The 20,694-nt window shown below is 37.8% G+C and overlaps 1 protein-coding gene across 1 annotated transcript in view; it reads left to right on the plus strand.

The window, feature by feature from the left end:
• FER (FER tyrosine kinase) overlaps nucleotides 1-20,694 on the plus strand; it is a 430,623-nt gene that overhangs the window by 290,351 nt on the left and 119,578 nt on the right. Inside the window, exon 15 of the mRNA XM_049769126.1 lies at nucleotides 7,702-7,817. Coding sequence (XP_049625083.1) covers nucleotides 7,702-7,817 — 116 coding nt within the window. The remainder of the gene's footprint in view (nucleotides 1-7,701; nucleotides 7,818-20,694) is intronic.

The following is a 20,694-nucleotide window of genomic DNA, read 5'->3' on the forward strand; positions in this document are numbered from 1 at the left end:
GCAGTTTCTCACAGTTGGGAACCACTGAGTGGGCTTAGATATTCCCAGCCTGACATCACAAACAGGGGACTTGCCTTTGTGCAGAATACTGCGGATAGCCTGTTTTCATGGTCGGACACAGTTCCTTGGCATTCCAGCCCTTGGTTGAGCCTCTGGGAGAGCTATTTTTTGGGCCCTTCTCGGCCCACTCCCAAGAGGTTCAGGAGACAGGACAGTGGAAAAACACGCACAGGCAATACTCACAGTTTCTCACAGTCTGGAAAACTGGGCGGGCGTAGATATTCCTAGACGTTCAATTTAAACAGAATTCCTTTGGGACCAGAGAAATAAGTCTTTTGCCTTACATGCAAACAGTCCTGTTTTGATTCCTGGCACTGTGTATGGGCCCTCAGCACTCACTAGACTGATCTTAGAATACAGATACAAGAGTAATCCCTGAGCACCCAGGTGTGGAAAAAAAATACTCTAAATAAAGAGACAGATCATAATAAGCATTGCAAAGGGGTATATGTTAGAGTGTTAAGTAATATGAAGAATAAAGGGAATTTGGAAGCAAATTCATCAGTATTTTAGTTTTTAATAGCTTTTAATTGGTAAATATTTTTAAATACTGTTTTTCAAAGATATTTAAAGGAGGAATTTACCAGATAGATATGAGACAGGTATTAACTAAATGCAAATTTTATTTGAAGACAAAGTTGATAATTTCATAATATGTTAATAAGCAATCAGGACTATAATAGGAAGAAATGTGTAAGATGATGAGGGTAAAACTTAAGTAGAGACTTGTATTACTTGTATTACATTTGGATTACTTTGATTATTTGATTATATAAAAGAAACAACTGATGAAAAAATACACCAAAACCAAACAGTTGTATGATCATTGAGTAGAAATAAAAATGACTAAACGCAAAGCCAACTACAACAGAATTGATACCCAATCTACAACAAGGTAGACACAGAAGGGACCACTTATCCTAGCAGTCCGGGGGTAAAAGAGGGACAATATGGGATGCATGCTGGGAACAGGGGTGGAGGGAGGACAACATTGGTGGTGGGAATGCCCCTGATTCAATGTCTCTATGTACCTAAAATACTACTGTGAATTATTTGTAATCCATTTTGGTCAAAATAAAAATTATTAATAAAACATAAAGAAAGAAAATAAATAAAATAAATTAAAAAAGTAAAGAAAAAGAAGTGATGGAGGAGGCTAATTTTACATATTGCAATAAACACAGTAAGAGGTATTATTATAGAGGTATTAAACATTCAAAGGAAATATAGCCACCCCCATTTAAGTCTTTTAAGTTCTTGTTGGGGGGAAAATCCAGAGCACATCTTCATCTCACACCTTGGTCTTTTTGAGTTTGAGAAATGATTTACAGCGGTAAGGGATCAGGTAATGTCTTTGAGCTGAGGGTCATTTTGGAGTTGAGTCCAGTAGAATACAACAGTCCACATTTGGAGGGGGAGCTGAGAAGAACAAGGGCTACATAGCATGAATCTGCAGAAGTGTTGGTTGCAGTTTCTTGCTAGGGTGCACAAGATGTGGGACTGAGACAGTGTCCTTTTCTTTGGTAGCTGGGTGGAGGCTTATTGGGGCAGGAGGTTGGTCTCAGTACCTAAAGAGTTAAGAATTGAAGGTAGAAAGGGTTAAATAAAGATGGATATCTGATCAGTATCAGAGGATGAAAGGATAGAAGGATTTCTCAAGGGGAGAGGAGGAATAATATATAATAAGGGCTATATACTCTATAGGCATAGATTGTTTATAATTTATGTTTGGCAGTCAGGAGTGTACTGTCTACAAAGTCATGCCCACATATAGTCAGATATTAGAGATCTTTTCTTAAGTTGTTGTTGAAGTCCTGACCCTCATAGGATGGGTCTGAGCTCTTAAGAAATAATTAAATTAAGAAAAGATAAATGATTAGTTAATATATAGATTAGGAGAGAAAGAAAGAGAAACAAAAGATAAGATAGAAGAGAAAAAAATAAGTAAATTTGGTAAAAAAAAAAAAAAAGTTAATTGGCTATAGAGATAGCACAGCGGCAAGGCATTTTTGCCTTGCATGCAGAAGGACGGTGGTTGGAATTCCAGGATCCCATGTGGTCCCCCGAGCCTGCTTGGACGATTTCTGAGCATAGAGCCAGAAGTAACCCAAGAAAGCTGCCGGGTGTGACCCAAAGTAAACCAAAAATAATAATAATAATAATAATAATAATAATAATAATAATAATAATAATAATAATAATAATAATAAAAAGTAAATTGGGCCTTACAATAGAGTTGCAAGGTTTTCCAATTTTTAGGCATTTCATCCCTGATTGGGTGGACTTTGCTAAATGAAGTTAGTGGAGTGGCTGGAACATTTTAGGATAAGCATAGTTATGTCATATAGAGTACTAAGCAATGTGAGGACTATAAGAGGTGGCTACTCTCTGTAGTATCTTATGTATCGGGGTTCCTTTCCTAAAGAGAAATTGTTAGTGTGGGCTTTATTTAACATAGATTGAATTGATGAAGAAGAGGAAGAAAGGAGAGAAGGAAGGAGGAAGTAGAATAAAAGAGAAAAACAGTAAATTGTAATTTTCAAAAACATATTCCATGAGTGAACCTATAACATATAAGTCTATGGTGCGCCTTTGACTGCATCAGTGGTCTGAATGGTCATATGCTTTAGGTCCTACTAGTAAACATAAACAAAAGGAAATGGGTAATTTGGAGTATTTTTTTTAATATTTCTTTTTTTTATTGTGACTGAAGTTTATTACACAGAATTATTTACGGTACATAGTGACAATGAATGAAGGGCATTCCCACCACCAGTGTTGTCCTCCCTCCACTCCTGTTCCCAGCATGTCTCCCACGTATCCCTCCTTTATTCCTCAGAATCCTAGTGCAACTGGTCGCCACCTTACAGCTTGTTATAGGTTGGGTATTTATTCTGTTTGGTGTTCCAGTTTGGTCATTTTTTATTTACACTACATGTTCACATGACTGGTCCTGGTATCATTCTGCACCTAGTTTTATGGGTTAATACATTAGGACATTATTATAGGCCTTTATAGGTAGAGGTTGATTACAAACCTGTTCACTCCTAACCACTGTCTCTATTTTTTGCTGGTTTCTTTATAGCATAATGGATAGTCGAGGCTTTGTGTTGTCCCTCTTCCACTTGATTTGAACACTATTCCCTGCTATATGCTGACATCTACAGTGCTTGGAGATTCTACCCTGTAGGGTACCTATCTGAGACCCACGTATTTCTGGGAGGGGTCTTGGGAACCGGATAATAGGTGTGATCTTACCTGCAAGACCCGGCCCATTCCTGGGAGGGGTCTTGGAATAGGTAGATAAACCCGGAAGCCAGGGGATTAAGGGTTTTTGCCTTTTACACCATTCATGGAGTATTATATGTATATGTGGTTTATATTCTAAATACCTCAGATAAATGCTATCATTCTGTATTTATCCTTCTTTTGGATTACTTCATTTAACATAGTATTTTGTAAATCCATCCATATTGCTGTAAATTACATGATAGTATCTTTTCTAACTGCTATGTAGTATTCCATTGTGTATAAGTACCACATCTTCATGATCCAGTCATCTGTTGTTGGACATCAAGGTTGGTTTAAAATCTTGGCTATTGTGCTGAGCTCTGGGATAAATAGTAGAGTGCATACATAGTTTATGAAGAATGTCCTCCTGTCTTGGGGATAGATACCAGGAGTGCGATTGTTTCACTTGTGTTGGTTCTGCTTGGTATGAAAACCTACAAGAAAAAGTTTTGCCTCAGATTAAAGCTCAGGTCAAAACCAGGGCACAGAGATTGCGTAGCCTTACATTCTTACCCTCAAATGCACCAGCAAATTAATATGGTACCATTTCTTTTTGCAAAGGCATACTAAAAAGGAGGAAATTATATATATATATATATTTAAACAAGTTCTTATCTACTAGTGATAAGAACTCATAGATTTTATAAAATAGGAGCATTTCCACCTTAAAGAATTGATCATGTGGACCAATTTAGATTCCATGTGATCAGAAAGCGACTGTACAATCCTGAAGCCTAGATTCCAGACATAGAACTTACATAGGTTTTTCTTCTGAGGAAACTGAGGACCTGAAGGGAGCCCTGTCCTGTGCTTCTCTGTCTTTCCTGAATTCTTTTTTTTTTTTTTTTTGGTTTTTGGGCCACACCCGTTTGACGCTCAGGGGTTACTCCTGGCTATGAGCTCAGAAACCGCCCCTGGCTTGGGGGGACCATATGGGACGCCGGGGGGATCGAACCGCTGTCCATCCGCTTGCAAGGCAGACACCTTACCTCTAGCGCCACCTTCCCGGCCCCTCTTTCCTGAATTCTTGAAGCTCTCCTCAGAGTCCTGGGAAGCGAACCCAAAAAAAACTACATTCTGAAGCTACCCAGCGAGCAAGTGAGTGAATTAGAAATGGCTGGCCGTGGGAGTTGCCAGGCAGAGTGCTAATTGCTCTACCTGCTGAGTCTCTGCCCTGCTGTGCTTCTTCTGAGGAAACTGAGAACCTGAAGGGAGCCCTGTCCTGTGCTTCTCTGTCTTTCTTGAATTCTTGAAGCTCTCCTCAGAGTCCTGGGAAGCGAACCCCCAAAATACTGCATTCTGAAGCTGCCCAGCGATCGAATGAGAACTACGCTTGCCCAGTGGGGCCCGACTGTGAAAAACTGTGAGTGCTGCCTGTGTGTGTGTGTCTACTATCCTGTTGCGTAAACCTCTTGGGAGTGGGCCGAAATGAGGCTCCAGCAGAGCAATTTGGCTCTGCTTCGTAAGGCGGCCATGCGCTCTTTCTAAGAAAAGAACACCATCGCAACAAGAAGAAAAAATCACACTAAGAACTGTGCTGGATCACAGAAGCAAGCATTTCTCTCCGGACTGTTTTCTCTGCTGCATGCTCGGGCCTAAGATTTGATCCTGTGTGAGGCTTCATCCACGGAGGACTCCCCTCCCTTAGAGGCAAGTCGGCCCATCCAGAAAGGGCGGAGCCAGAGAACTTACATAGTTCCCTACAACAGCACCAGGAACCATACTCCCCCTGGGAAATTCCGAATACTGCTCTGGCACCAACTTGCGCTAGTTTTGATATGAAATCCTGACAATGAGGAAATGGCAACAACTTGATCTAAGAGCAGATTGTCTTATCCATTACCTAACTTTAAGATGAAATCAGAAGACATGCTGTCCTTTGATCTGTGCAAAACCAAGATCATTAACTATAGAGGACTGACTTTGCAACCATGACTGGGCAGAACTTACCCTAGGACCAATAAGAAAGACCCTAGCCGAGCCTTCAGCCTAGGATTTGTAGAATAACCAAGATCTCTAATTCCAGAGGTTTGACTTTGACAACTGTTGACTGAGCAGAACGTCTGGAACCATAATCAAATACTCTATTCTAGGCTTTATCCAAGGATTTGTGCAAAACCAAGTTCACTAATTACAGAAAACTGATTACAACAACAGTGATGGAACAGAACTTCTAGAACCGTGAAGAAAGATTTTATCATCCTCTACTGAGCAAAAAGTTTCCTGGTACCATAAAAAGACTTTGGGGTGTGAAAATGAGCATGTACGAAGCCTGTAGTTGTTCTAATTTCTGGAATACATACTGTGCCTATGAAAAAAAAAGTTCAAAACCTTGCCATACCAGCCCTCCTTCCTTTTTATTTTTTAATTTTTTCTTTTATTCTCATGGTTATTATTTGGTTGTTGCTTTTTTGTTGCTGTTTTTGTTTGTTTTTGTTTGTTTTTGTTTTTGTTTTCTTTTTTCCCTTCATTTTTTTGAATTGATATGTATAACTTCTAGATGGACTCTTCTCAGGGTTTTTTTTTTCTTTTCTTTTGTCAAACAGAAATACATTAATCATCTTGTCCTGCCTCATAAATTGAGTGGGGGAGGAAAATGGATAGTACCAGGACCAAACAGTCGTATGAACATTGAGTAGAAATAAAAAATTATCAGACTTAAACACCAGACCCAAAGTCATCCACAGAATCAATATGCAATCTACAGCAAGCTTCAACCTAGAATCTGCAAAAAAAAAAAAAAAAACTACAAGACCACTAATAACAGAAGACTGATTACAACAACAGTGATTAAACAGAACTTCTAGAACCATAAAGAAAGACTCTATCCCAGGCTTCATTCTTTGACCTGTGAAAATACCAAGATCTCTAGGCTTGATTTTATCATCCACAACTGAGCAAAAAGTTTTCTGGCACCAAAAAAAGACCTTGGTGTGTAAATATAAGCGTGTATGAAGCCTGTAGTTGTTCCCGTGACAGTATGCTTCATGGGCAGAGAAACTCTGTATCTCTTAGGCCAAGGGAATTCCCTAATTGCCCCAATACTTACTGTGCCTTTGCAAAAAAAATAATAAAAAATAAAAAAGAAGCACAAAACCTTGCCACACCAGCCCTTCTTCCTTTTTCTTTTTCATTCTTGTGGTTATTATTTGATTGTTGTATTTTTTTGTTGTTGTTGATGTTGTGCTTTTTGTAGTTGCTGGTTTTGGTTTTTTGTTAGTTTTTTGTTTGTTTGTTTGTTTTTGGTTTTAGTTATGTTTTTTCTTCTTTTTTCCCTTTCTTCCTTTAAATTGATATTTATACTCTCTGGACAGACTCCTCCCAGTTTTATTCTTTTTTCCAAGAGAACCACATAATTTGAATCATCTTGTTTTCATAAATGAGTGGGTTGAGGAAATGAATGGTACCAGGACTAAACAATTGTATGAACATTGAGGAGAAATAAAAAAGTATCAGACTTAAACACCAAAACCAAAGTCAACAACAACAGAATCAATACCCAATCTACAACAAGCTATACATAGAGGGACCAGTTACACTCGCATACCAGGGAGCAAGGGAGGGAGATATGGGATGTATGCTGGGAACAGGGATGGAGGAAGGACAACACTGGTGGTGGGAATGGCCCTATTCATTGTCACTATGTACCTTAAAAAATACTGTGAAAAATTCTTAATCCACTTTGTTCACATTAAAAATAAAAAATAAACAAGAAATAACAACTTATGGTAATATTGAGTAGAGAATTAACCTGAATTTTTGAAATATAAGATCTTTGTTACTATTGAATTTATAAATTGTCTTGAAATTTGTACTGCTGTAAATGTATTAGTGAGTCCTTTAAAGGTTGTGTTCATAATTTTGATGCGTGGAGTTGGGGTTCAAACCACATCCAGAAGTGTTCATGGGAGTGATCATAAATGAAAACAGTTGACATGAGTGTGAATTTTCTCAAACCACAATTGCCTCTGTATACGTGCAGAATATTTAATCAAGGTTGTGGATTTGGCAAGGGAATCATCTAGAATAATAAGAGTAAAGAAACAGTGTATGATCATCACTATTTTAATTACTATTTATGGATCAATTGCATAAAGAGAATTGTAAAGTTGTGAAGGACAATAAAAAGCAGGAAAACTTTTTTCTTCTAACACTATTCGAATTTCTTCTTTACCCTATTCTCATCCTTCAAAAATATTTTTATAATAGCTATATTTCCAACTTTATTTTCACTTAGCTTTCTAAATAAAAATAATTGTTATGTTCTCTCTTTGTCTTTTCAAAATTGTATAAGGTGCTTTATATCCCAACTAATTTGCATATCCCAAATAATATATTTGTATTTTTTAGGGTAATTTTGGAGAAGTCTTTAAGGGCATATTAAAGGATAAAACTCCTGTTGCTGTTAAAACATGCAAGGAAGATCTTCCTCAGGAACTGAAAATAAAATTTCTACAAGAAGCCAAGTGAGTTTTGTAAAATAATGGAACATATCTATCAATAACCTATGCAATTATTAAAACATATGTTTGATAATTTATAATGACCTCATATTTGTTTCTTTCACAAAGTTACTCAAATAAAATTGACTTAATATGTGTATAAGTACTGTAAATTATAAAAATACAGCTGAAGTAAAACGGGACTGGCATTAAGAACTGGAGTTAAAACTAATAGTTATGTGTAAATTTTAATCTGCAAAAAGCAGTATAAGGTGAGATATATATCATATATATGAATATATCATAGGAATAAATGTTAACTATCAGATTATATTTTAGTTCTGTTTTGAGGGTTGTTTCTGTTTATTCCTTTATTTTACCATTTCTATTATGATGTATGAAAAATCTGATAAGTTACTTTTCTCATATCTGATGTTTGAAAGCATTATAAATTTAACTTAAATATTTACTTTTGGAACTAACAATTTCTTCCTGTTCCAAGGGCATATAATATTACGAAAGTAAAGTTTTACAAACTAAATAAATTTTTTCATACCTTTAAAAATATTGTTTGAAGATACCATAAACTGTGATTTGTACTTTTATAATCTTTATGACTAAGCGCTTACTCAGTATAGAAACATTTTCTTTGTTTTGAGTTTGACTAACAATAAAAGTCCAGATACTAAATAGCAAAAGCAAAATTTTAGTCAGTTTTTAAAATGTATTTTTATATTTGGCTTTTATCACTCATGCATATTAAAATATAATTAAAATCATGTTTAAAGTAATATGATTTTCTATCTATCTATATAAAATTTAAACATGATTTTAAGTATATTTTAAGATATATATATATATATATCTTCTTTAAATATTGTCACATTTAGCCTGTGGGCATTGTTACTTGATTGTCTTCTTGTAACTGTTAGGTTTTTTTTCTGGGAAATTCCTATTTCTTTTTCTTTTTTTTTTTTTTCTTTTCTTTTTTTTATTTAAACACCTTGATTACATACATGATTGTGTTTGGGTTTCAGTCATGTAAAGAACGCCACCCATCACCAGTGCAACATTCCCACCACCAATGTCCCAAGTCTCCCTCCTCCCCACCTAACCCCTGCCTGTACTCTAAACAGGCTCTCCATTTCCCTCATACATTCTCATTATTAGGAAAGATCAGAATGTAGTTATTTCTCTAGTTAAACTCATCACTTTTTGTGGTGAGCTTCCTGTGGTGAGCTGGAACTTCCAGCTCTTTTCTCTTTTGTGTCTAAAAATTATTATTGCAAGAATGTCTTTCATTTTTCTTAAAACCCATAGATGAGTGAGACCATTCTGTGTTTTTCTCTCTCTCTCTGGCTTATTTCACTCAGCATAATAGATTCCGTGTACATCCATGTATAGGAAAATTTCATGACTTCATCTCTCCTGACAGCTGCATAATATTCCATTGTGTATATGTACCACAGTTTCTTTAGCCATTCATCTGTTGAAGGGCATCTTGGTTGTTTCCAGAGTCTTGCTATGGTAAATAGTACTGCAATGAATATGGGTGTAAGGAAGGGGTTTTTGTACTGTATTTTTGTGTTCTTAGGGTATATTCCTAGGAGTGGTATAGCTGGATCATATGGGAGCTCGATTTCAAGTTTTTAGAGGAATCTCCATATCGCTTTCCATAAAGGTTGAACTAGACGGCATTCCCACCAGCAGTGGATAAGAGTTCCTTTCTCTCCACATCCCCGGCAACACTGTTTATTCTCATTCTTTGTGATGTGTGCCATTCTCTGTGGTGTGAGGTGGTATCTCATCGTTGTTTTGATTTGCATCTCCCTGATGATTAGTGATGTGGAGCACTTTTTCATGTGTCTTTTGGCCATTTGTATTTCTTTTTTGTCAAAGTGTCTGTTCATTTCTTCTCCCCATTTTTTGATGGGATTAGATGTTTTTTTCTTGTAAAGTTCTGTCAGTGCCTTGTATATTTTGGAGATTAGCCCCTTATCTGATGGGTATTGGGTGAATAGTTTCTCCCACTCAGTGGATGGCTCTTGTATCCTGGGCACTATTTCCTTTGAGGTGCAGAAGCTTCTCAGCTTAATATATTCCCATCTGTTAATCTCTGCTTTTACTTGCTTGGAGAGTGCAGTTTCCTCCTTGAAGATGCCTGTAATGTCCTGGAGTGTCTTGCCTATGTGCTGTTCTATATATCTTATGGTTTGGGGGCTGATATCGAGGTCTTTCATCCATTTGGATTTTACCTTCGTACATGATGATAGCTGGGGGTCTAAGTTCAATTTTTTGCAAGCAGCTATCCAATTGTGCCAACACCACTTGTTGAAGAGGCTTTCCCTGCTCCATTTAGGGTTTCCTGCTCCTTTATCAAAAATTAGTTGATTGTATGTCTGGGGAAAATTTTCTGAGTATTCAAGCCTATTCCACTGATCTGAGGGCCTGTCCTTATTCCAATACCATGCTGTTTTGATAACTATTGCTTTGTAGTACAGTTTAAAGTTGGGGAAAGTAATTCCTACCATATTCTTTTTCCCTATAATTGCTTTGGCTATTCGAGGGTGTTTATTGTTCCAAATGAATTTCAAAAGTGTCTGATCCACTTCTTTGAAGAATGTCATGGGTATCTTTAGAGGGATAGCATTAAATCTGTATAATGCCTTGGGGAGTATTGCCATTTTGATGATGTTAATCCTGCCAATCCACGAGCAGGGTATGCATTTCCATTTCCGCGTGTCCTCTCTTATTTCTTGGAGCAGAGTTTTATAGTTTTCTCTGTATAGGTCCTTCACATTTTTAGTCAAGTTGATTCCAAGATATTTGAGTTTGTGTGGCACTATTGTGAATGGGGTTGTTTTCTTAATGTCCATTTCTTCCTTATTACTGTTGGTGTATAAAAAGGCCATTGATTTTTGTGTGTTAATTTTGTAGCCTGCCACCTTGCTATATGAGTCTATTGTTTCTAGAAGCTTTTTCTTAGGCTTTAGGGTTTTCTAAGTAGAGTATCATGTCATCTGCAAACAGTGAGAGCTTGACTTCTTCCTTTCCTATCTGGATTCCCTTGATATCTTTTTCTTGCCTAATCGCTATAGCAAGTACTTCCAGTGCTATGTTGAGTAGGAGTGGTGAGAGAGGACAGCCTTGTCTTGTACCAGAATTTAGAGGGAAGGCTTTTAGTTTTTCTCCATTGAGGATAATATTTGCCGTTGGCTTGGGGTAGATGGCTTCAACTAGATTGAGAAAGGTTCCTTCCATTCCCATCTTGCTGAGAGTTCTGATCAAGAATGGGTGTTGGACCTTATCAAATGCTTTCTCTGCATCTATTGATATGATCATGTGGTTTTTATTTTTCTTGTTATTGATGTTGTGTATGATGTTGATAGATTTACGGATGTTAAACCAGCCTTGCATTCCTGGGATGAAACCTACTTGATCATAGTGGATGATCTTCTTAATGAGGCATTGAATCCTATTTGCCAGGATTTTGTTGAGGATCTTTGCATCTGCATTCATCAGCGATATTGGTCTGTAATTTTCTTTTTTTGTAGCATCTCTGTCTGGTTTAGGTATCAAGGTGATGTTGGCTTCATAAAAGCTATTTGGAAGTGTTTCCGTTTGTTCAATTTCATGAAAGAGTCTTGCCAGGATTGGTAGTAGTTCCTCTTGGAAAGTTTGAAAGAATTCATTAGTGAATCCATCTGGGCCTGGGCTTTTGTTTTTCGGCAGACATTTGATTACCATTCTAATTTCATCTATGGTGATGGGGGTGTTTAGATATGCTACATCCTCTTCCTTCAACCGTGGAAGATTATAAGAGTCCAAGAATTTATCCATTTCTTCCAGGTTCTCATTTTTAGTGGCGTAGAGTTTCTCAAAGTAGTTTCTGATTACCCTTTGAATCTCTCTCATATCAGTAGTGATCTCTCCTTTTTCATTCCTAATACGAGTTATCAATTTTCTCTCTCTCTCTTTCTTTGTTAGGTTTGCCAGTGGTCTATCAATCTTGTTTATTTTTTCAAAGAACCAACTTCTGCTTTCGTTGATCTTTCGGATTGTTTATTGGGTTTCCACTTCATTGATTTCTGCTCTCAGCTTTGTTATTTCCTTCTGTCTTCCTATTTTTGGGTCCTTTTGTTGAGCATTTTCTAGTTCTATTAGATGTGTCATTCGGCTACTCAGGTAAGCTCCTTCTTCCTTCCTGATGTGTGCTTGCAAAGCTATAAATTTTCCTCTCAGTACTGCTCTTGCTGTGTCCCATAAGTTCTGAGAGTTTGTGTCTTGATTGTCATTTGTTTCCAGGAACCTTTTGATTTCCTCCTTGATTTCATCTCGGACCCACTGGTTATTGAGTATGAGGCTGTTTAACTTCCAGGTGTTAAGGTTTTTCTTCTGAGTCCCTTTGGAGTTCACAAATAATTTCAGAGCCTTGTGGTCAGCAAAGGCAGTCTACAAAATTTCTATCTTCTTGATCTTATGGAGGTATGTTTTATGTGCCAGCATGTAGTCTATCCTGGAGAATGTCCCATGTACATTGGAGAAGAATGTGTATCCAGGTTTCTGTGGATGGAGTGTCCTATATATATCCACTAAGCCTCTTTCTTCCATTTCTCTCCTCAGGTCTAGTATATTCTTGTTGGGTTTCAGTCTGGTTGACCTATCCAGTGTTGACAAAGCCGTGTTAAGGTCCCCCACAATTATTGTGTTGTTATTTATATTATTTTTCAGATTTGTCAACACTTGTATTAAATATTTTGCTGGCCCCTCATTCGGTGCATATATGTTTAGGAGAGTTATTTCTTCCTGCTCTACATACCCCTTGATTAATATAAAATGTCCATCTTTGTCCCTTACAACCTTCCTGAGTATAAAGTTTGCATTATCTGATATTAGTATGGCCACTCCAGCTTTTTTATGGGTGTTGTTTGCTTGGATAATTTTTCTCCAGCCTTTTATTTTGAGTCTATGTTTGTTCTGACTATTCAGGTGCGTTTCTTGTAGGCAGCAGAAGGTTGGATTGAGTTTTTTGATCCATTTAGCCACTCTGTGTCTCTTAACTGGTGCATTTAGTCCATTGACGTTGAGAGAAAGAATTGTCCTGGGATTTAACGCCATCTTTATTTCAAAATTTGGTGTGTCTTTTGGGTAGTCTTGTCTTAGATTAGGTCTTTCAGTTTTTCTCTTAAGACTGGTTTTGTGTCTGTGAAGTTTCTGAGCTGTTTTTTGTCTGTGAAACCATGTATTCTTGCGTTAAACCGGAAAGTGAGTTTTGCTGGGTATAGTATTCTGGGTGAAGCATTCATTTCATTCAGTGTTGTCACAATATCCCACCACTGCTTTCTGGCATTGAGCGTTTCTGGTGACAGGTCTGCTATAAATCTCAGGGAAGCTTGCTTGAATGTAATTTCCCCTTCTGATCTTGCTGTTTTCAGAATTCTGTCTCTATCTGTGGGATTTGTCATTGTGACTAGGATGTGTCTTGGGGTGTTTTTTCTGGGGTCTCTTTTGGTTGGTACTCTTCGAGCATGTAGGATTTGATCACCTATATTCTTTAGCTCTGGAAGTTTCTCTTTAATGATGTTCTTGACCATTGATTCTTCCTGGGAATTTTCTTCCTGGGTCTCTGGGACTCCAGTGATTCTTAAGTTGTTTTTGTTGATCTTATCATAGACTTCTATTTTCATCTGTTCCCATTCTTTGACTAATTTTTCCGTTGTCTGCTCATTTGCTTTAAGTTTTTTGTCCAATCTCTCCTGCTGTATGGAATTGTTATGTATCTCATCTTCCACAGCACCAAGTCTATTCTCAGCTTCTGATACCCTGTCCCAGAGCTTATCCATTTTGTCATTCACTTTGTTTACTGACTTTTTCTGGCTTGTTAATTGATATGTTATTTCAGTTTGGAGTTTTGTGATTTCTGTCTTCATATTTTCTTGGTTCTTATTAGTGTTCTGTTCAACTCGATTCATGTTTTCTTTGAGTTCTTTGAACATATTCCATATTGCTAGTCTAAAGTCCTTATCTGAGAGGTTGATTAGTTGGTTGGCCATTATCTGGTCATCAGAATTGTCCTCTTCATTCTCTATGTCTGATGCTGGCCTGCGTTGTTTCCCCATTGTCACACTTGTATTTTGGGTTTTTCTACGTGTTGTGGTGGTATTCATTGGCTATATGATGTAGGCAGCACACTTCTCTGGCTCCGCCCTTTCTGGATGGGCTGACTTGTCTCTAAGGGAGGGGAGTCCTCTGTGGGTGAAGCCTCACACTGGATCAAATCTTAGGCCCAAGCATTCAACGGAGAAGACAGTTCGAAGAGGAATGCTTGCTTCTGTGTTATAGCTCAGTTCTTAGTGTAATTTTTTCTTCTTGTTACGATGGTGTTCTTTTCTTAGAAAGAGCGCACGGCCGCGTAGCGAAGCGGAGCCGTGCTCTGCTGGAGCCTCTTTTGCCCACTCCCAAGAGTTTCACGCAAGAGGACGGTAGAGAAACATTTACAAGGAGCACTCACAGTTAGGCTCCACTGGGCGGGTGCTGATTCGTGGCTTTTCCCTGCCTGATGTCCCAAACAGGGCAGCTGGCTTCTGCGAAAGCCCGCCGGTTTTCACGTTCTGGAGACCCGCCCTGGAAATGGCGTCTGGGAGAGCAGATTTCTGGAGCCTCTTTTGCCCCACTCCCAAGAGTTTCACGCAAGAGGACTGTAGAGAAACATTTACAAGGAGCACTCACAGTTAGGGTCCACTGGGCGGGCGCTGATTCGTGGCTTTTCCCTGCCTGATGTCCCAAACAGGGCAGCTGGCTTCTGCGAAAGCCCGCTGGTTTTCACGTTCTGGAGACCCGCCCTGGAAATGGCGTCTGGGAGAGCAGATTTCTGGAGCCTCTTTTGCCCCACTCCCAAGAGTTTCACGCAAGAGGACAGTAGAGAAACATTTACAAGGAGCACTCACAGTTAGGCTCCACTGGGCGGGCGCAGATTCGTGGCTTTTCCCTGCCTGATGTCCCAAACAGGGCAGCTGGCTTCTGCGAAAGCCCACCGGTTTTCACGTTCTGGAGACCCGCCCTGGAAAATCCTATTTCTTTTTCAACTTACCTGGCATTTACTTAAAATTCTCATATTATTTCTTTCCTAATTGATTTCCTAGAATGATTTTTTTCTTTTTTTTTCCTATTATTGCTTAAAATGTAATATTCCAAATTGCAGCCACTTTGTTGCATATAGTTAAAAGTGTTGTATAGGTAGTAAAATCATTTATACAGAAAGAACTATTTGAAAAAAATTTTGGACAAAGTGAATATGAATATGTGAGATGGCTGTCTGGCTGACAGGCTGGATATATGGATGCAGAGGTTCATAAATATTTATTTAGAAGAGAAGGAAAAGGATATGAATCTATTCTCATTTATGACATAGTGTGCAATATTTAAATTTCCACACTGTCTTCAAGAACAGAATGAAAGAACTAAATCTCTTGGCATGGAACATTTTAATGTGCATTTATCATTCTTCATAAATTGATATTAATATTTATAAAAATTTATTAAACTACTTCGGTGAATTTATTAAAGTTTATTTGTATAGGGCCATAGTAGTATTTCAAGTATGTAGAGGCCATGCCTTGCACACTGGATATCAAAAATTTAACTTTCAATATTATATGGTCCTGAGTAACCCTGGATATGACTCCTGATAGTCCACAACACTGAAATCAGAATCAACATTGAAACAATAAGAGATTTAAATATAGGCAGAGGCTCCTGAATTCATAAACACTTCTAAGGAAACCTTCTGCTACCAAAAAGCTTATAAAAGAAAGTTGTCAGCCTTTCTCATAAAGTTGGAAATTCAGAAAAAAAATGTTCCATAAAAATATATAAACAAGCATGCTATCTCAGTTAAATTCATAGTTTTGAGGCTGACAAGATAGTGCAGAGGTTAAGGGACTTGCTTTAAACCCCATTTAAAACTCAAGTATGACAGACATGTGATCTCCAACTACTTCTGGTTGTGCATGACCTAGAGCCCATCATAAATCCTGAGCATTGCTTGTTGTGACTCAAAAGCCAAAATGAAGAGAAATTAATAGTTGTATTATAGCTATTTTTCAATATTCTTAAGGTACAAAGTTACAGCAAATATAATTTCCATTTGTGATTGACTTTTTGCAAACTACTCTAATTTTATTTTAAAAAATATATGTTTAAACCAAAATTTATTAACATGCAAGTTCCCAAATACACCTTAATAGACAATACATTTTGAGTTCATGTTGTGTGTTCTTTTTTCTGGAGGGCAATGAGAGACTCCTTTCTCTGTGCTTGGGGATCACTCTCATCAGTCCTCAGGGGTTTTCAGTGCCTAATCTGCTGCTTCCCAGGGGGTATATCTTAACTTTGTGCCATCTCTCCAACCCTGTTTTGCGGAACTTCTTTATTCACAGTTTCCAACCAAAATTACAGCATTTGGGGATAAAGAATGTAAGTGAGGGGCAATGGAGAAGGTGGGACAAGATGATGATGGATGCTCTGAGAAGGCAGCTAAGAAGCCTGAGATAATGTCTGCACCTGATGAGCTGATTTATGGTTAGCTGACCTTCTGTGCTGGTATAGGCTTGGGGAAGGGCAGAGAAGCCAAACAGAAGTGCTTCAAGCTGGTGATGCTGTGCAGGAAGTCCAGTGTGTGTGCTGCAAATTCATCCATGGTCTTTTCAATCTCTGTCCAAGGAGTAAAGAGGATGCTTCTAGAGACTTGATGACTCCCGGACAGGCAAATAGATTTTCTGCAGTCACAGGCGCAGAATCTTTTTCTGCCAGCACTTCAGGAATAAAATTCTACCTTAGGCAGTACCAGGCAAAGGCAAATGATAATACATTCCCTCAAATTACCATCTCAGAGTTATCATCTACTATCATAGGCCTGTGAATACTGAAGCCCAAACCTGAGGACTGAAGCAATAAGCAATTTGAGTCCCAGTTAAATGTGTGTACAGGGAGTAAGTGCAGATCTATGCTGCATTAGCTCGGCAGTTTCTCTCAGCACCATAATCATTTGGGGGGCTCTGGGTATAAAATTGATGGATGTGAGCCTTTGATTGCTCTTCCGGGAAAAACCAAATCCTGCTCCATAAGCCTGATTTCAAAATAGGTGCAATAAAGTAGTGTAGGAGCTCATCAAAAATCATGGGTATTTAGTCTGGACTGCCTTCTAGAACACAGATCTAGAACACCAGATCTGGAAACTCTCATGATTATTTCTGAATTATCATGGTTCAATAAACAAACAAATCTCCAAAAGAAATAAAGTATGAGAGAGAATACGAAAAAAACTTCAGTCAGAAGTCACAGAACTCGAGGGCTTGGTAGGTGAATAAAAAAGTAAACTCGGGCCAGAGAGATAGCATGGAGGTAGGGCATTTGCCTTGCATGCAGGACGGTGGTTCGAATCTTGGCATTCCATATGGTCCCCCGAGCCTGCCAGGAGCAATTTCTGAGCGTAGAGCCAGGAGTAACCCCTGAACACTGCCAGGTGTGAGCCAACCAACCCCTCCCCCCCAAAAAAACCACATTTGATGGATTATGTAGTAGAATGTAGTAGAAGCTAGGGAGCAAATTGTTAAGCTTTAATACAAGTTATAGGAAATAAATGAATAAGATGGAATCTATTATGCTGAGTGAAATAAGTCAGAGACAGAAAGACGCAGAATAGTCTCACTCACCTATGGGTTTTAAGAAAAATGAAAGACATTTCTCAATAATTTTCAGAGACAAAAGAGAGGAGGGATGGACGTTACAGCCCACCTCATAAACCTCACCACAAAGAGTGGTGAGTTTAGTTAGAGAAATAACTACATTGAGAACTATCCTAACAATGAGAATGTATGAGGGAATTAGAAAGCCTGTGGAGAGTACAGGCAGGGGTGGGGTGTATTGGGACATTGGTGATGGGAATGCTGCACTGGTGATGGGGGCTCTTCTTTACATGACGGAAACGCAACCACAATCATGTTTGTAATCAAGGTGTTTAAATAAAATATTATTTTAAAAAAAGATGAATAAAATATTGTTAGGAGATGAAGAAAATACTATAGAATTATTAAATAAGTTCAGAAGAAATAGTATGATGTGAATTATAGGAGTCCCCAACGTATAGGAAAAGATTGATGGAGATCTCTTGGCCAAAGAAATTATATCAGGTAATTTCCCCAACTTTAGAATTCAGTCTTAGACCCGATACATGAAGCTCAGAGAATTCTAGTTAAAATAAATGCAAATAGGGGCCGGAGAGGTAGCATGGAGGTAAGGCTTTTGCCTTGCACGCAGAAGGTTATCGGTTCGAATCCTGGCGTCCCATATGGTCCCCCGTGCCTGCCAGGAGCAATTTCTGAGCATGGAGCCAGGAGTAACCCCTGAGTACTGCCAGGTGTGACCCAAAAACCACCCAAAAAATAAATAAATAAGTAAGTAAATAAATAAATAAATAAATAAATAAATGCAAATAGAAAGAAAAAGAAAAACATTGTAATCAAAACAACAAAAGTCCCAAATAGAATAGGCTTCTCTGAGAAAAGTTAGATTAAAGAAGGCTTTTCTATGAAATGACTCCCCCACAAAACTCAGAGCTGTCAAATTGTAGAGGCCAGGGGAACATAACATGGGATGGAGCAAGAAGCCACATGAAATAAACTTCTCAAAGAAGTTTCCCATTAGGATGTCATTCAACTTCAAAAGAATTGCACAAAGCTCTATGAAAAAGCAACAGCTTAAGAAACTTATATCTATTAAATCATATTTGCAATTCATTAAATGATACTCTTTAAAAGACAACTAGATTCACAAAAAGTCTTGTTTTCTACAAAATAATGCTAATAAATTCTTTCATCTCAGTAATCTCATTTAACAGTGGCTTAGTTTTAAAAATCAAAAAACAGACAATGGCTGAATGCATCAAAAGTCTAAACCCAACTTTCTTCTGCTTACAAGAGACACCTGAAAAGTCATAATAATTACAGATTCAAACACAAAGGGTGGAAAGCAGGCTTACTGGCAAAGGCCCAGAAATGGCCAAATGACCATAATTAGATAAGATAACCTCGGTCCTAGACGTAAATTTAGATTAAAAATTTTAAGGGGAAAGAAGGGTTACTGTTCATGATCAAGTGATCTAAACACCAATAAGGCTTTATATTCAAATATATATATTCGCCTCCATGTCCAACACCAGCCATATCAATAGACCCAGCAACATATTTTCTGCACTATCTGCTTTTCTACCCTTCCTGGTGAGACTCATCTGGTCTTTTCGGAACAGAGGTAGCTTTTCCTCCAAGGTAGATCCTGACATCTTTCACACCTGTCTCCAAATTAATAACAGACCCTAAGCCATATCTTCTGAGCTACCATGTGACAGCTCTACTCATCAAATTTTACTTTACTCATAGTTAATGAATGTGAAGACTTTGAGTAAAGACAGGCAAAGAAGGAAAAGAACAATACCCAACAAAATCACTCAATGTCCTACACTGAGTGCTAACTCACCACAAAGGGCTAACTACAAAGATTTTCTGTCAGATGAATAACCTAAATAAAAATCTTGAGTTACCATAAAAAGATCAATATATGGAGCCAAAGTAATAAAGATGAAAGAATAGTTATGTTTAGAGTGGAAATTAGTGAAATAGAAACAAGCAAAAAAACCTAAAAAGTAAAATGAAACTGAGCACTATTTTTTAAGACTAAATAAGAAGTCAGTAGTTAAACCCACAAAATATAAACATAAAACTAAAACCATAACATTGTATTAGGAGATTTTAAGATCCTTCTTAACCTTTGGTTATGTCAAGTAGACAATCAACAAGGAAACATTGGCTCTAAAGACAGAAATCGGAGAGATGGGCCTAATTGACATGTATATATGCTAAACTAAGTCAGTAGACATTTTTTCTGACTCACATAGGATGTTCTACAATAAATATAGGGCACATTCTGGGTCTCAAAATATATCTCCATGAAAATGAGAAAATAGAAATTATGATAATCCAGGAGTCCTCAAACTTTTTAAACAGAGAGCCCTTTCTCTGTGCCTCTGATGGACTGTAGTAAAAAAAAATTATGAACAAATTTCTATGCACACTGCATATATCTTATATTGAAGTGAAGAAAGGAAACGGGAAAAAAATACAACCTTTAAAATGAAGTAAAATTAAATCAACAAACTTACCAGTATTTCAATGGTATTTATGGGCCTGCTTTTGGCTAATGAGAAGGTCAATGTCCATTTCCATATATTAGTCATAACACAGGATGCAGGTATGCATCTGTTATTCTTGATCTGGTGGGAGATTTCAAATGTTATTTCTAAAAAAGTCTGTTCACGGACATAATTGCTGCCAAATGGTTGCCATTTTGAGTGCATTGTTCCTGAGATGAGGATGTGTCTAAGAGGAGAGAGATGCGTAAAATTAAGAAGGCTGCTTGACCTGAATGCGTCTTTCAGAGTCACAATACTGCAATTCAGCCAGTTCTGTTTGGTAAATTGTACACACATTTTGAATGTCAATAGAAAATGGGTTACGGAAAAGCTGTTTGTAGTGTTGGTAGAGATGAAGCCCTTTAAATCTAACTTGGAACTTTATTCCCAATATTTTCAGTGAATCTACATGTTTCCTTTGGGAATGCAACCAGTGGTATTTCTGCTAACAGATTTTGAGTTGCGGAGAAATGGCAGTTTTCCTCCTTCACTTGTTTGATAAAGAGGCCAATTTTACTTCCAAAGCTTTGACATGTGATTGCTTTTACAGATGAGCTTCCCCTTGCCTTGTAACTGCACATTGAACTTGTTGAATAGTTCTGTTACATCTGTTAGAAAGGCAAGGTGCCATTTCCGATCTGCAGCATTGAACTCTGA

Source organism: Suncus etruscus, chromosome 2 (assembly GCF_024139225.1).
Source record: "Suncus etruscus isolate mSunEtr1 chromosome 2, mSunEtr1.pri.cur, whole genome shotgun sequence".
NCBI classification, from domain to species: domain Eukaryota; kingdom Metazoa; phylum Chordata; class Mammalia; order Eulipotyphla; family Soricidae; genus Suncus; species Suncus etruscus.